A 13,584-nucleotide genomic window follows, 5' to 3' on the forward strand; every position below is an offset into this window, starting at 1 on the left:
ATTACCCCTGAGACACTGAGAGGATTGGCCATGTTGCGTACAATACTGTGTACTCCACGTAGGACATTTTTATTAATCAAAAAGCAAGACTTTACCAGTTTGTCACATCATTGTTGAGGACTTTCATCCCCTCTTCTTTGCAACATTACTTCAGTTCAGAGTGTTTGCTTATGCACAGCTCTCTTAAGGTCCCACTGCAGTTTTTCAGTCAGGTTGAGGTCTGAACTTTGAGTCAGCGCACCTACTTAATTCTTTCCTGTTTTAGTTATTCTGTTGTAGATTTGTTGCTGTGGTTGGGATCAATGATGGTTGTCAGACAGACTGCCTCATGTTTGACTCTCGAGTACTTTGGTAAACAGGGGAGTTCATGGTCGACTCAAAGTCTGCACGGTTCCCAGGCCCTGTGGCTGTGAATCAAACCCAAACCATCACCGTTGTTATGACTAGGGCTGGGCATCGTCACTGATTTCTAGAATCGATTCGATTCCGATTCACAAGGTCCCGAATTGATTCAATTCAATTCGATTAGATTTAAATCTAGGAAATTTTGCCTCAGACAGTCAGAAATATTATAATTCAGATCAGTACATTTACATATTTTTGTATCTATAAAAAGGAAGCTGACACTCACAAGACTTTATCAAAGGTGTGAGCATCACAGCAGATGCTTTTGTGTCAAAGTAGCTGCTGATAAAACACAGAAAAACATGAAGGTGATTTTCCTGGCCTGGGATTTTATAAAAATATTCTGCAGTACATCAAAAACGAAAGAAAACCATTAATCAACTTATGAACATTACCTCTGACATTACAGCGGTTTTATTAGAGACACGGCTAACAGCAGAAATTTGTCTTTCTTTTCGGAAGTAAGTAAAAGGGAAAAAAACAGCGGCCGACAGCCTGTAAACAACGGTAGTCTTGTGCGTAACAAGCAAGCGAATAATGCAGAAAACAGATTGTTAGACGGGAAACTGTTCTTGAAGTATACAGAGAGAGAGAGAGAGAGAGAGAGAGAGAGAGAGAGAGAGAGCTGTGCATGAAGTGTGGTGGAAGCAAAACAGCAAAAATCAGAAGGAATTCATGACGATGTTTTTGTGAAGCGTAGTTTGGATCTTCTTTTGCTGCCGGTTCGGTCAATAATGTTTGGAGAGATAAAACTAACATCTTTAGAATCACCGCAAAAAGGGCGTGAACACAAAGCTCGGACCCGCCGAAACATCAGAATCAGCGAGCTGTCAGCTTTCAGCCCCGACCGTGTCCGTGCCGTCGGGTGAGAAAGGCGACATCTCACTGATTCTGATGCGTCGGCGGCTCCGAGCTTTGTGTTTACGTCTTTGTGCAGAATCTGTGTTCCTGCTCTCATTTACTGTTTTAGCTGTTTGGTGGTTCTTGAAATTTTGTGAGGTTTAACCTGAGATTCTGGCGTGTCGGGCAAAATAAATTAATATTAAAAAAATCGATTCAGGATTTTAATGAATTGATATCACGTTATCCAAGCCAGAATCGATTTTAATCGATAAATCGATTATCAAAACCCACCCCTAGTTATGACAGTTGGTATGAGGTGTTTGTGCTTATACGTTTGGGTTTCACCAAACAATCTATCCAAAGGACATTAGAGTCTCTTTCAATAGTGTTTGCATGGACATTCTTACCCTGCACAAAAAGTCCATATGCAACATTATTTTCAGATTCATGAAATGTGCACACCAGCTTATGTGTTCTTTACACCGTGCATCTGTTAGTGAAACACAGTCATGTTAAACCAACAGGCTTAGTATTAGTAAAAGTAGTAATTGCAGCACTAGCAGTATTTTTATTCAGCTTTGAAAAAAACTTGTTTAGAGTTTCAAAGACAGCCAGACCTTCGTCATTGAAATGTGTGTATGCATAGTCCGTGCATAAACTTGTGCATACACATTGTTTCAATGAGCTTCATTGTTCCAAAATTTGTGGTTTGTGAGAAGAGGCTTTTTCTAATTGTACTGTCGTGAACTTTAACATTTAACAGCTTGTAGAGTCTGGGATGTCGCTCTTGGGTTTTGTTGCACTTTCTCTGATCGCTGCACAGCCTGGCCTTGCAGTGAATTTGCTGGAACATCCACTCCTGGAAAGATTGGCTGCTGTCTTGATCGTTTTCCACTTGTGAATAATCTTTCTCAGTGTGGAATGATGGACTAAAAATTGTTCGCAAATGGCTGTATAACCCTTTATAACCCATTGATGGACAGCAACAGCTGACATCTTTTTGTCCTCAGCATTGTACACACCTTTGCTGCTCTGGACCAGCAAACTGCCAAAGCTTCTGCTTGTTCAGAGGCGCTCACACTCACTAATTATCAGTTAATCAAGTGCATTTAATTAGCAGGACCTGGCAGCTACTTACTCTCTTTATTCCTATAGAAGCAATAAGGGGATTCTTGGTTTTTCATGTACTGCTTTTGCATTTTAGCTCAGTTTTTGACAAATAAATACTGACACGCAGTAATTTGTCATGTTTTGTTATCTGAGGTTGGAGTTGCCTCATTTTAAGACCAGCTAAGGACCAGATTATTTCTATTTTGTCTTTATAAGTAAGACATTATAATTTAATGATATAATTGAATGTCTTATTTAGTACATGTCTGAATGAAGCCGATAGGATTCCCAACAAGACATGCTCTGCTGTTTGTTTAAATGCTGTTGCTTGCTATTGCACGAAGATGGTACAGCTGAAACTTGCCTTTATCTTATTTCATTTCACTTGCTGTTTATTGTTGGGTTAATTCTTTTTTGTCTATTGTCTTCTTTCACAGGTTGAAGCCATCCTGGTCAACATCTTTGGGGGCATTGTTAATTGTGCCATCATTGCCAATGGCATCACCAAAGCTTGCCGAGAGCTGGAGCTCAAAGTGCCGCTGGTGGTCAGGCTGGAAGGTAAAACGGCACTTGACACTCACCCACACTGGAACACATGCACAAAAGTTTTTGTTTTGCCTCTCTGACGCTGTTAGTAAGTCATCGGCAGTTGGCACTTCCAGTTAAACCAAACAGACTGCATCATTTCTCTTAGGCACATCTAGCCTCCAGCGAAAGAATTTCACATTAATGAGCATTTAATGATTGGCGGTTAATACGCTATAACATGCAACTAGGATCACAGCTGTGTCCCTTGTCACAGTTTGTTCACCTTGACCTGGCGCATGAGTAACATCATCATCATGTAAACACAAGTTCTTTTTGTCTTGCTTTTACATATATGTGTCAGTAAGTTTTACTTTTCTTGAACTGTACCTAAAGTCTCCTTTGCTCAGGGTACAGCTGGTTCGAGTTTATATGGACTGAGAATATAGCTTGCAGTATCGTTTTATGAATATTTTCAATTTCAAAGGTACAAAGAAACTCATTCCCCACCTAGTTTTAAACTTTGGAGCCATTGTATTATTGCTGCTGTACTCTCAGGAGCATATCCATCTTCATTGTGGCCCAGTGTCCCAGAAAGAACAGCAGTGCATTTCTCATAGATGTCACATTCTGCTGCACCTGTCATTAGCAGCAGCCAGAATAACTGTAGAGACGGCACTGATTGGCTCACCTTTCACCTCTATATGCTAATAAAACCTGCTCAGCTGTGTGTGTTTGCTCGAGTGTGTGTGTGTGTGTGGGGGGGGAATGGCAGTGGTGACTCAGAGGCATAGGGCCAGTTGGTGGTTAGCTTAATTGTCAAGATCCTGCTGAGTGGTGTGTCCAGAGCACAGAGCAGGGGAGAGTGTGTGTGTGTGTGTGTTAGCGCTTAGCATTTCATGCTGTATGTCTGCACACAATCTGCTATTTGTAGGTCAGGGCGTGTAAGCTGTTTCTAGAAGCCAACTGTGTGTCGAGGTGCTGTGCAGTAGTGAGGGCATGGTTGTTCAGAGCACGATGTAGTGTGAGAATTTTACTCTTAACTGTCATTTCCACTACTTTCCCCTAAAGTCGAATAAAAATGTCATGCAGGTATGTAAATCTACCCCATGGCTGAAAAAACTTTGGGTCTGAACCAAAAATAATATTGTTGACTGGAGTTCAAACACCCCAAGTTCAAGATGCACATTTGTCTCTTTAGAATACACAACTACAGAACGAACTAGACTGGCAATCTGGACGGATCCTTAATTATCCACCACACATTTCTGATAGTAGCCATAATTCAACATGACTCTCAGACAGTCCAGAAAGTCACTTCTGGTGGATGCCGGATGGTCCAAACACGTCACCCTGACCGAGGCCTAATCCAAGCCTTAGTTGTGGGTCATTACATCCTGGGCTGCAGTCTTGTGGAGAGGATTGGCTCTGAATCAATCAGCTCAGCTTGCTAGGCTGACTGCCGGGCAGTGAAAACGGCCCAACGTTCTTCAACAGGATCAGAATGGATTAACAGGCACACTTTTAATTGGAAAGGCCCTAAAGAGCCAGGGTTGATTGCACTGGCAGAGAATTATGTGCTCCCATATGTGGGGAAGAGAGGCCATGTGGTCTAGTTCCTGATAGAGTTGTGTTAGTTGATAGAGTATGCATGAAGTGTTTGATGTGGGCTGATTGAGTTGATCTAAAACAGTCTGTAATTATCATCGCTAGCACTTAGACTCATCTGGTGAAAACTGAGCAGAGAACACGCAGACACACTGTCGTTATTGAACGTATAGAAAGGAAGCGATACCTAAGGAGGTGCTGTACTGCCCTCTTTGGCTACAGTGTGCGCATGGTCATCTTGTGTTTCTCTGCAGGTTTGTCTACCTCTTAAAAACCTTTGGAATCCAGAAAAAAGGTGACTACATTCATTTAACTCTGTTCTGAGGTGTCCCCCAACTCTCTGTCAAAGAGTGGAATATGTTCTGCTTGAGCTTTTCCTCATATATAGTTGAAACAAGATTTGAGGCCCTGTGTCAATAGATGAGATTTCAACATCAGTCCTGACAGCATCATTATAGCTAAAATAGCTGCTGCAGCTATATGCATATCCAGATACATAAATATAGAGTAATATACATTCACACACTGGTTGATTTGGGGGGATTTCTGTCTTTGATTTCACATATATTACACATTTTTTCATTTTTGTAGTGATTTTTAAAAATAGCTATTAACTTACCCTCACGTAGTGTAAATCTCGCTATTTGCCTCTCACAAAGAATCTGACAAGAATTGATTAAATCATGAGAATGAATGTCATGCACGTTATACAAGTATGCAAATAGGGAACACAAATCTGGTGCTGCAGTAAGCTGCTCTTAAATAACAGATAATAAAAAATGTAATGTGTTTATGTTTGTTTTAATCATGTAGACCAGGGGTCGGCAACCTTTCTGATGGCGAGTGCCATTTAAAATTTCCTCAGAAGTCAGTGTGCCGTATTATTGCATTAGCAATCAATTTAATAACGCTCTATATGAACAGTTACACAATATATAGAACCACTTTATAGAATTATATTTGTTTGCAGATGTTGCCAGCTATCAGTGAATAGTTATCAGCTATTTTGAAATAAAAAAAGACACTTTTTATCAATAACAGCAAATGAACTGTACAACAGAAAGTACAAATGCTATTTATGGTCTCCTCACAACAATGATAAGAAAAATAAACTAAGCCAATATGGCATGTTTGTTAATACAGAGACACACATGTTAATGTGATCTTTGGTCTCCCACTCAGAGACACAGGTCTCCGAGTGTCCAGCATTCAGACGGCTACCTGAGGACACTCATGTGAGAGAAAATCTGCTCACACAGATACGTAGAGCCAATAAGTCAATAAGGCCTCTGCAATGTTCTGAAGACAGTTAAATTTGTCAGGTAGTGATGTCCAGCAGGTGAAAATGCAAGCTCCATGAACACACACAGCTGTGGATTCCAGCTACTTCGATGTCGCATTAACTGGCATCAACTCAGCCAGTTAATGTGAGACAAATCTAGCTGCTCATTAAAGATTTCTGGTTTGAACAGAAAATAAAACATTGGTCTATACACCTGAAAGCACCGCTGGCGCGGCCATTTATTTTTTGATGCACTTTCTCAGATTAATTCACTGTGTGTCGTGCCCAGGGCTGGACTGGGACAAAAAACTGGGCATTGTGACTAAAGACCGGCCCACCAGGTATTAAAGCCATAAAGCCTTTGAATGAAAACAAACACTGTTGTGACAGTGATGTACAGTCTTGTTGGTATATGTATGATTTCTATACATTTTACATCAGATAAAAACTTTGGTTGTAAGCTTCAGATAATTATTTAATAACAGCCAGACATTTAAATGAGAATAAGAAAGTATTTCTTTGTGCCCCCCTCTCCCTGTTAATGCCCTACCTGGCCCCCTGGCAAAACTTTGCTAGACCCGCCCCTGCACAGTTACCAGCTGTCAGCTACTTAGAAAAGGATCCTGGTGTTATTTGTCTCTCAGAAACAGTTCATAACTTCCCTTCAACTCATTCATGTCACCTAAAAGGTAAACCTGTTTCTCCATCACCTGTTCAGCTCTGATGATTCAGTAAGGACATCTCCTGGTTTCATGTTCATGTTTCCCTCTCACCACATATCCAAACCGACATCATGACCAGCAGCTTAACAGCTGTGGCTCCAGCAAACATCAGCTGATACTAGAAATTAATACTAAATAAATTCTAACAATAGCTGATCAAGCTTAAACGTGCTGCTGTTGTTTAGCGCGACATCCGCTGGTTTGTTCTTTCTGGCGCAAAGTGGAAGATAAACAAACACGAGAGAAAAGCCGATCAGCTGATCATTGATCAGTTTCATGATTAAAGTAGCAACAGGAGAGAATGAGAGAAGAAGAGGCAGCTGTGCAGCGTAACGACAGAATAACTCCAGCTTTGTGTCTTTTTTTTCCATTCTAGCTGAAGTTCGGGACAAACTGTTCCTTTTCAGCTCAATACGAAACGCGTAATATTTTCTCTGAATGCGGGACGATTCCGTCTTTTTACGGGACGGTTGGCAACTCTACTAACTAACCTTATGAACAAAATAAAGTTCACTATCAGTAACATCATAGCACCCACCCAGCTGTATATAAACTCCGTCATACTAGCTAGCACGCAGTACGAGTTATTGTAACTGACTGTAAAAAGTCAGCATACCGAGCAAATGCCCGATGGCCAGTCCAGCTATGGTTGTGCCATCAGTTAACCCTTCGCGTGCCAACTGTGGCACGCGTGCCCAGGATTGCCGACCCCTGATGTAGACTGTCTGGTTGGGGCTGGGTTAAGAGTCGAGTGAGTATGACAACATGCAGTCAGTTAAATAGGTTTCTTTTGGGGGGAGGGTGTATATATCAGCTGCCTGTGGTTCATCTGGCTGGTCTTGAGGCAGAGCACCCTTCTTTGTTTTAAACTGCTTTTACTAAGTGAGTTACTGGACTGTAGCATTGTGACATTTACGCAGATTCCCAACACAAAAGATTATAATGTACGTTAGGACAGTGGCACGAAACAAAAACAGACTAAAATGTTAACTTTTGGTTTGCCATGAGATTTCCTGAGAACTGCAATGACATACATACAGTTTACATACATAATTATTTGCTTTATTTGTACCGAGCTTGTGTCTAATTTAAATAAATAAATAACTCCTCTAAGAACTTCTTTTACAGCGTACCCCAGTACCTTCAGACAGCTGACAGATGGTGGGAATTATGTTAGTGTGACACATCAAAAGCTCTCATTGACAGCCAGGAGATTATTACGTGGGGAACTAATCACTTTCTAGTGTGAAGCAAACCATAATTCACCAGCAGTGCAGACAAGCCACCAACTCAGGAAACCTGAAGAAAAACTGTCAGTGGACAGTCTTGCAGAAGCTGCCCGTCTAATTGCCATGTATTAATGACAATTATGATATTTAAAGGGGAAAAGAAATATCCAGACACACACACAGCCTTACACTGACAATCACTCAGTCACCACATGATTAATTAACCGGTTGGCTTGACTGTGAGAGAAGGTGAAGGGGTTGCCATTTTTTGTTGTGGCAAAGATTTTACCAACAGCAGGCGAAAGAGTTCATTTATCAAACTCTACATCTTTTTGTTTCCCTTATCTTCTCCTGCTAAGGAAACAGTCTTTATCGTGTCCTTGACATATAAGGAACCTTTACAGCTTCAGACTTTCTTTGTATGTGTGACTCTACAGCAACGTGTCCTTCTCTCAGATGACAGCAACGCTAAGCACAGCTTGTTAGGACAGAGCTGCTCACAAATGTAGGATTTGCAGCATCAAGAAAGCTCCAGCACAAATCTTTGGCACAGCACCAACCCTTATTATCCCACTGAAGCCTAGTGGCCTGTAAGTCACACGTTAAAGCGTCATTTTCCACAGTAGTCACAGGTACGCTAGTTAATTGCCATATAGATGTGAAAATATTGTGCTGTGATGCTTGCCACCTGCTGAATGCTCTTATGTTGTTTTCTTTGTTAAATGCTGAATCTAATTTAAAATCCTTCTCTTCACGTATCTCTTCACTTATATTAAAGACCTCACAGTACCATTTTGCCCCATTAGAGCACTTTAGTCTCAGACTGCGGGTTTATTTGCAGTTTCTAGTGTTCAGTTTTCAGGCTTCTCTTCTGTGGAATCAGCTCCCAGTTTGGATTATGGATTATCTAGTGTTAAGATTAGGCTTAAAACTTTCCCTTTTGATCAAACATATAGGGAGGGCTGGATCAGGTGACCCTGAATCCTCCTTAAGTTACTCTGCAATAGGCCTAGGCTGCTGGGGGATTCCCATGATGAGCGTGGGGTTTTTTTCTTCACTCGCCTCCTTTCACTGCGTGTGTTCATAAGCTACTCTGTATTTAGTCGTTAGTTATTATTAATCTCAGGCTCTCCTCCGCACTCATTGGTGTGGTCTTTCTCCCCTTAGCCCAACCTAGTCATGGCAGATGGCCGCCCCTCCCTGAGCCTGGTTCTGCCAGGTTTCTTCCTGTTAAAAGGGAGTTTTTCCTTCCCACTGTCACAACCTTCTTCCTCTAAGGGGTTGTCTGGTTGTTGGGGTTTTCTCTGTATTACTCTAAGGTCTTTAAATTACATTATAAAGCGCCTGGAGGCCACTGTGGTTATGATTTGGTGCTATATAAATAAAGTTGAATTGAACCTAATTAAATTTGGGGGGGTTTGTCGGTTTTTGATTGGATTGAGCACTTTTGAAAAGTGAATTAAGGTTTGATTGAATTTTCAGGAGTTGATTGTTAATAAAGAAAAAAGTTCAGACTAGCAAGTTAGTGTTCTTTGACATTTCTCAGTAATTAACAGGTCAGTTGGACTGATGATCTAGGTCTGGAGAATACGTGTTGTGATGAATTTCTGCAGAAATCTATATTTTTGCCTTCTCTAATGTTCATTTCTTATATTTAATCAAATAGAAAGTCATTTAAAACAATCATCTTGCTTTGGTTATTTGTGCATGCTGACTGTGTGCGTTGATGCCCTCTCCAGACTGTGAGTAGGTCTCTGGCAGCACCTAGTGGCTGCAGGTGAACACACACATATCCCCATTCTCCAGTTATACCCTACACTCACACACATATACTCCACACATGCCTTAGTAATTCTGTATCCAGCTGAGCTCAGCCCTTGCTGATGCTGCTGGCGTGAGCTATCAGTGCTCCCTACTGCTCACAGTGGAACTGCAGTCAGCTCTCACCCATACTTGTGCAGAAAAAGACTCCCACAAATGCACGACTCCAACACGACGTGTGATTCTTCCACCACACATGACCTGAGTAACACACAGATGCTGCACAATCTAAATAATACACTGAATACTCCTGCTGGTCATGAATATGTATCAGCTTGGGGAGAAAAAAATGCATGTTTACTTTTTGTTCCTGTATACACTTTCCATAGGCATATTTGTCTTTCAGAATACCTGCTGCATTATGTATTTGCTGGGCGCCCATATGGCTGCTTCCACTTTCGTCAGTTTTATCTTGTGTCGTTTGAACTTTGTTGTGCTGCAGCTTTGTTTTAATCTTGTGACAGATAAACCTGTCAGTACAGAAGCATAGATCCATCAATCTCAGTGAAGTTTGCGGATTAGCCTGTTGAATGTAAAGCATACAGTACTGCGTGTCCGAATCGAGACGCACACAGTCGCACGGAGAATATCCGCTGTTTGATGTGAAAACGACTTGAGACATCCGATCCCCTGTTTATGCAGCAGAGCAAGAGCTCTTCCTGCTCTTATTCTAATTAATTGCATTGCCGAATTGATTGTTTGGAGTGCGAGCCTGCAGAAATGTGTTTGGAATGACTTATTATACGGCTGGACAAAAGAGATGAAATATTAGGCGTTAAGTGGCACTGGTAATAGAATTCCTCATGAAAGGTCTATTGATCAGGGTGGCCGGGCCTCCGGAGAATTCACATATCATGCAGTCTTAATTACACGGCAGCCACGAGAGCGAAGGTCAACCTGTGAGCGTCTGAGCATGCACAAACACTCGCACATCGACTCGTTTAACACCCGGGCGAATACAGGGAGACACTAATATACAGAGAATCTCAACACACCCTTTGTCCATATACAGTAAACGTAACGTGTAAAGTCACTATAAAGTGTTTTTCCAGAACCTTTTTTAGAGACTTTTTCAAATGTGTTGTTTGTCTGAATAACACAGCATAACTTGAGTTTTTCATTGGTTTGAATTTGAAGTAAGAAAAGATCAGACGGGAGCGATCGTCAGTTGAAGTGTTCAGCACGGACACAGAGAGGTGCGTCCACTCAAAATGTAATAAATGAGATCTGAAATCTGATTAAGAAAAACAAACAAATGTAAGTAGTTCGGGGGAAAAAAAGATAATTAAATGTTTCAGCAGTGTGCTGAGTCTTTGATGGCACATCAGACAGATTCAGTTTTTGTTCTTCATGTGTCGAATCAGTAAATGCCACATAAACAGCTGGCTTTTGTTGTTTTTAGCTGCGAGGGGCCAATTTCGCTTCATTTGACCTTTTGCTCTGCTGCCCCACCAGCACCACCACCTCATTCACTCCCTCTCTCTTGCTCTCATCCACTCCCCTTCCTGCGTCCCTCCGTCCGCTGAGGCGCCCCCTGCCCTGTGTTGTGACAGGCTTGTCAGACTCGCATTTGGCCGAGCGGTGTGCAGTGCTGGGAGGCAGCCAGCTCAGTGCGTAGAGCCTCGGGGTTGCACAGAGTATCTCCGAGTGTCTTCCTCTTTCTCTCTCTCTGGTTGGTTGCGGGCCTACTGGGGGCACAGGCATCACCGTATCACCCAGCACCTGCTACCCCTGCCCTCACTACAGCCGGGGGAGCTGACACACACACACACACACACATAAATTGCCCTTTTGCCCGTTGTTCACACTCTACGACGTTCGGATCAGCAGTTGCATGTGCCACCATTGACCCATGACTCCATCTGCCTGTGTGGATTGATTCCTCCAGAGGAACTCTTCGTCTTTCACACAGTGTGGTTTTTAACATCCGTGCAGATGGCAGATCAGGTTCACCCTTGTTTAGCCATTTTTCTAATGTTTGTTGTCGCCTGTTGTAACACTGTTTTTTGGGGGGGATTTCTTCCCCTTTTTTGCCCTTTTTCAGGGACCAATGTCCACGAGGCTAAAAGGATTCTGACCGAGAGCGGCCTGCCCATCTTGGCAGCAGATGACCTGGATGATGCCGCCAAGAAAGCGGTGGCAGCTATCAAGAAATAGAGAATCCTGCAGGACGTCTCATTCCAGCCTCAGCACACCACCATCAGCCTTTTCTTCCACATGCAGACCTCCAAAACCTTGAGTCTTTGCGAGTCTTTGCGAGTCTTTGCGTGCATTTCTCACTTTGATTGCCAACTGAGATCCAGATCACAAGCACTTACAGGATTCTGCCATTACACTGGTTTCCTCTCTGCAGATCAGATCAGCTGCAGTTCCTTTAATCATTAAAATGTGCATTAGTTAGAAAGAACCACTGACATATTCATGCTAACATATTGACACTTTGTCCATTCCATTAGCTTTCTTGTCTTTATTTTTCAGCAAAATATGAAGTGGGAAAGACATTTTCCATCTTCACATCCAGCCCTGGCATCCACTGAGTTGTTGCCATGTTATCACACACCATTCATAAGCTGTGATATCATTCAGTGGTACTTGCTGAAACGGAGATGAATGGAAGCAGTAAACACTTTCGTACTTCGTCCACGTTGGTTACCAAGCCTCGTCTGTGTTTCAAATGAAGTAGATGGTGTACTCACTCTGAGTTTGTGCATCATGTCTTATTTATAAAGTGCTACTATGAGACGTCCATTATCTGCTCTAATCTGTGCCTGTCCAATGAAAGCTAATGAGGAATCATAGGTGTCGAGAAAATGAATAATTAAAAACAAAGAATTGTACTTTTTTATAATCATGAATGGATGTTGACAGGATGTCTGAAATACAATGAGAAAATGCAATTTGTGACATTAAACAAAAAATGTTTTAAAAACTACACTTTAGTGTGTTGAATTTGTCCGGCCCATATCGGAGTATCCTGATGGAGGAAAAACTGGCAAAAGGTGGAAAGTAAGGCGGAAAAAGAAATTCTGCTGAATTTCCCGGGTATTTCTGAAGGAAGCACACTCCCAGAATAAATGTGATGTCAGTAGGAAGAGCAGATCCTCAGCAGTTTGCAGTTTTCTTAACACTATTAACTGCATGAGCACATATTTTGAAAATGTGCAAATGTTTTTCCAAGTAAATCAAGCTGCTTTTTCAATGGCCAAGTCTTCTTTTTCCAACAGGGGAAAAAAAATTTAATTCTTGTAATAGATCTCCCTTTTTCTTTTCAGGAGGATGACACAGATGTAGACATCTCAAAAACTCATGTATCAAATATGACACAGTAGGGATTAAGGGGTTAAGCTATCCAGAGGCCAAAGCTCATCTTTGTGTTGAAGTGTCAGTTGTCTAAAGATATTTAGTTTCTTAAGATTTCTACCATATATTTTCAGCTCTTCTTTCTTAAATGTTTAGAATTTTACGTTTAGAATGTATAAATGTTACGTTTATTATTTTTCCATTCTTCGGTAGTTCAATAAATCAGGATTTTGACAGATCTCAGAAACTGTTGATTCCATGGTAACTGTAAAACTAATAAGTCACTAGAAACGCCCTCATGTGTATCCAAAAATATGACATGTCTACATGATATCGTTTAAATCTGTTTTTGTTTCCTTGCCATTTTCTTTTTGAACAACCCTGCCTTCTTTCTTGCTTTTCGTCTGCACATCAGTGTACACGTACACTTAAACTCCTCAAATCATCCACCTGCAGTCTTCTAATGAAACTCAAGTGTACGTCGTCCCAGGAGAGACTTGAAAAGAGTGATTGTCCTTCACAGGGCCCGTGTGAGCGCTACAGAAAGTTGACTGAGACCTCTTCCTGTCAGACACACTGACTGTGTGATGGATTATCTGTCAGGCAATCTGAGAGGGCTCACAGGATCGACTGCCACCTCCACGAGAGCACTTTTCTCGTCCTGCCTGCACCGGAGAAGAACACCAAGTGTGACTCAAACTGAAGCTTTTCTCTTCAGCGCTTTTTTTTCTTGGGCAAA

The 13,584-nt window shown here is 41.7% G+C and overlaps 1 protein-coding gene across 1 annotated transcript in view; it reads left to right on the forward strand.

The window, feature by feature from the left end:
* suclg2 (succinate-CoA ligase GDP-forming subunit beta) overlaps positions 1–12,477 on the forward strand; it is a 101,284-nt gene extending 88,807 nt beyond the window's left edge. The window contains exons 10-11 of the mRNA XM_006784614.3: positions 2,796–2,916; positions 11,590–12,477. Of these exons, the coding sequence (XP_006784677.1) occupies positions 2,796–2,916; positions 11,590–11,702 (234 nt within the window). The 3' untranslated portion in view covers positions 11,703–12,477. The remainder of the gene's footprint in view (positions 1–2,795; positions 2,917–11,589) is intronic.
* The last annotated feature ends 1,107 nt before the right edge of the window (positions 12,478–13,584 follow it).

This window comes from Neolamprologus brichardi, chromosome 5 (assembly GCF_056152115.1).
Source record: "Neolamprologus brichardi isolate AB-2024 chromosome 5, ASM5615211v1, whole genome shotgun sequence".
In the NCBI taxonomy this organism is placed as follows: domain Eukaryota; kingdom Metazoa; phylum Chordata; class Actinopteri; order Cichliformes; family Cichlidae; genus Neolamprologus; species Neolamprologus brichardi.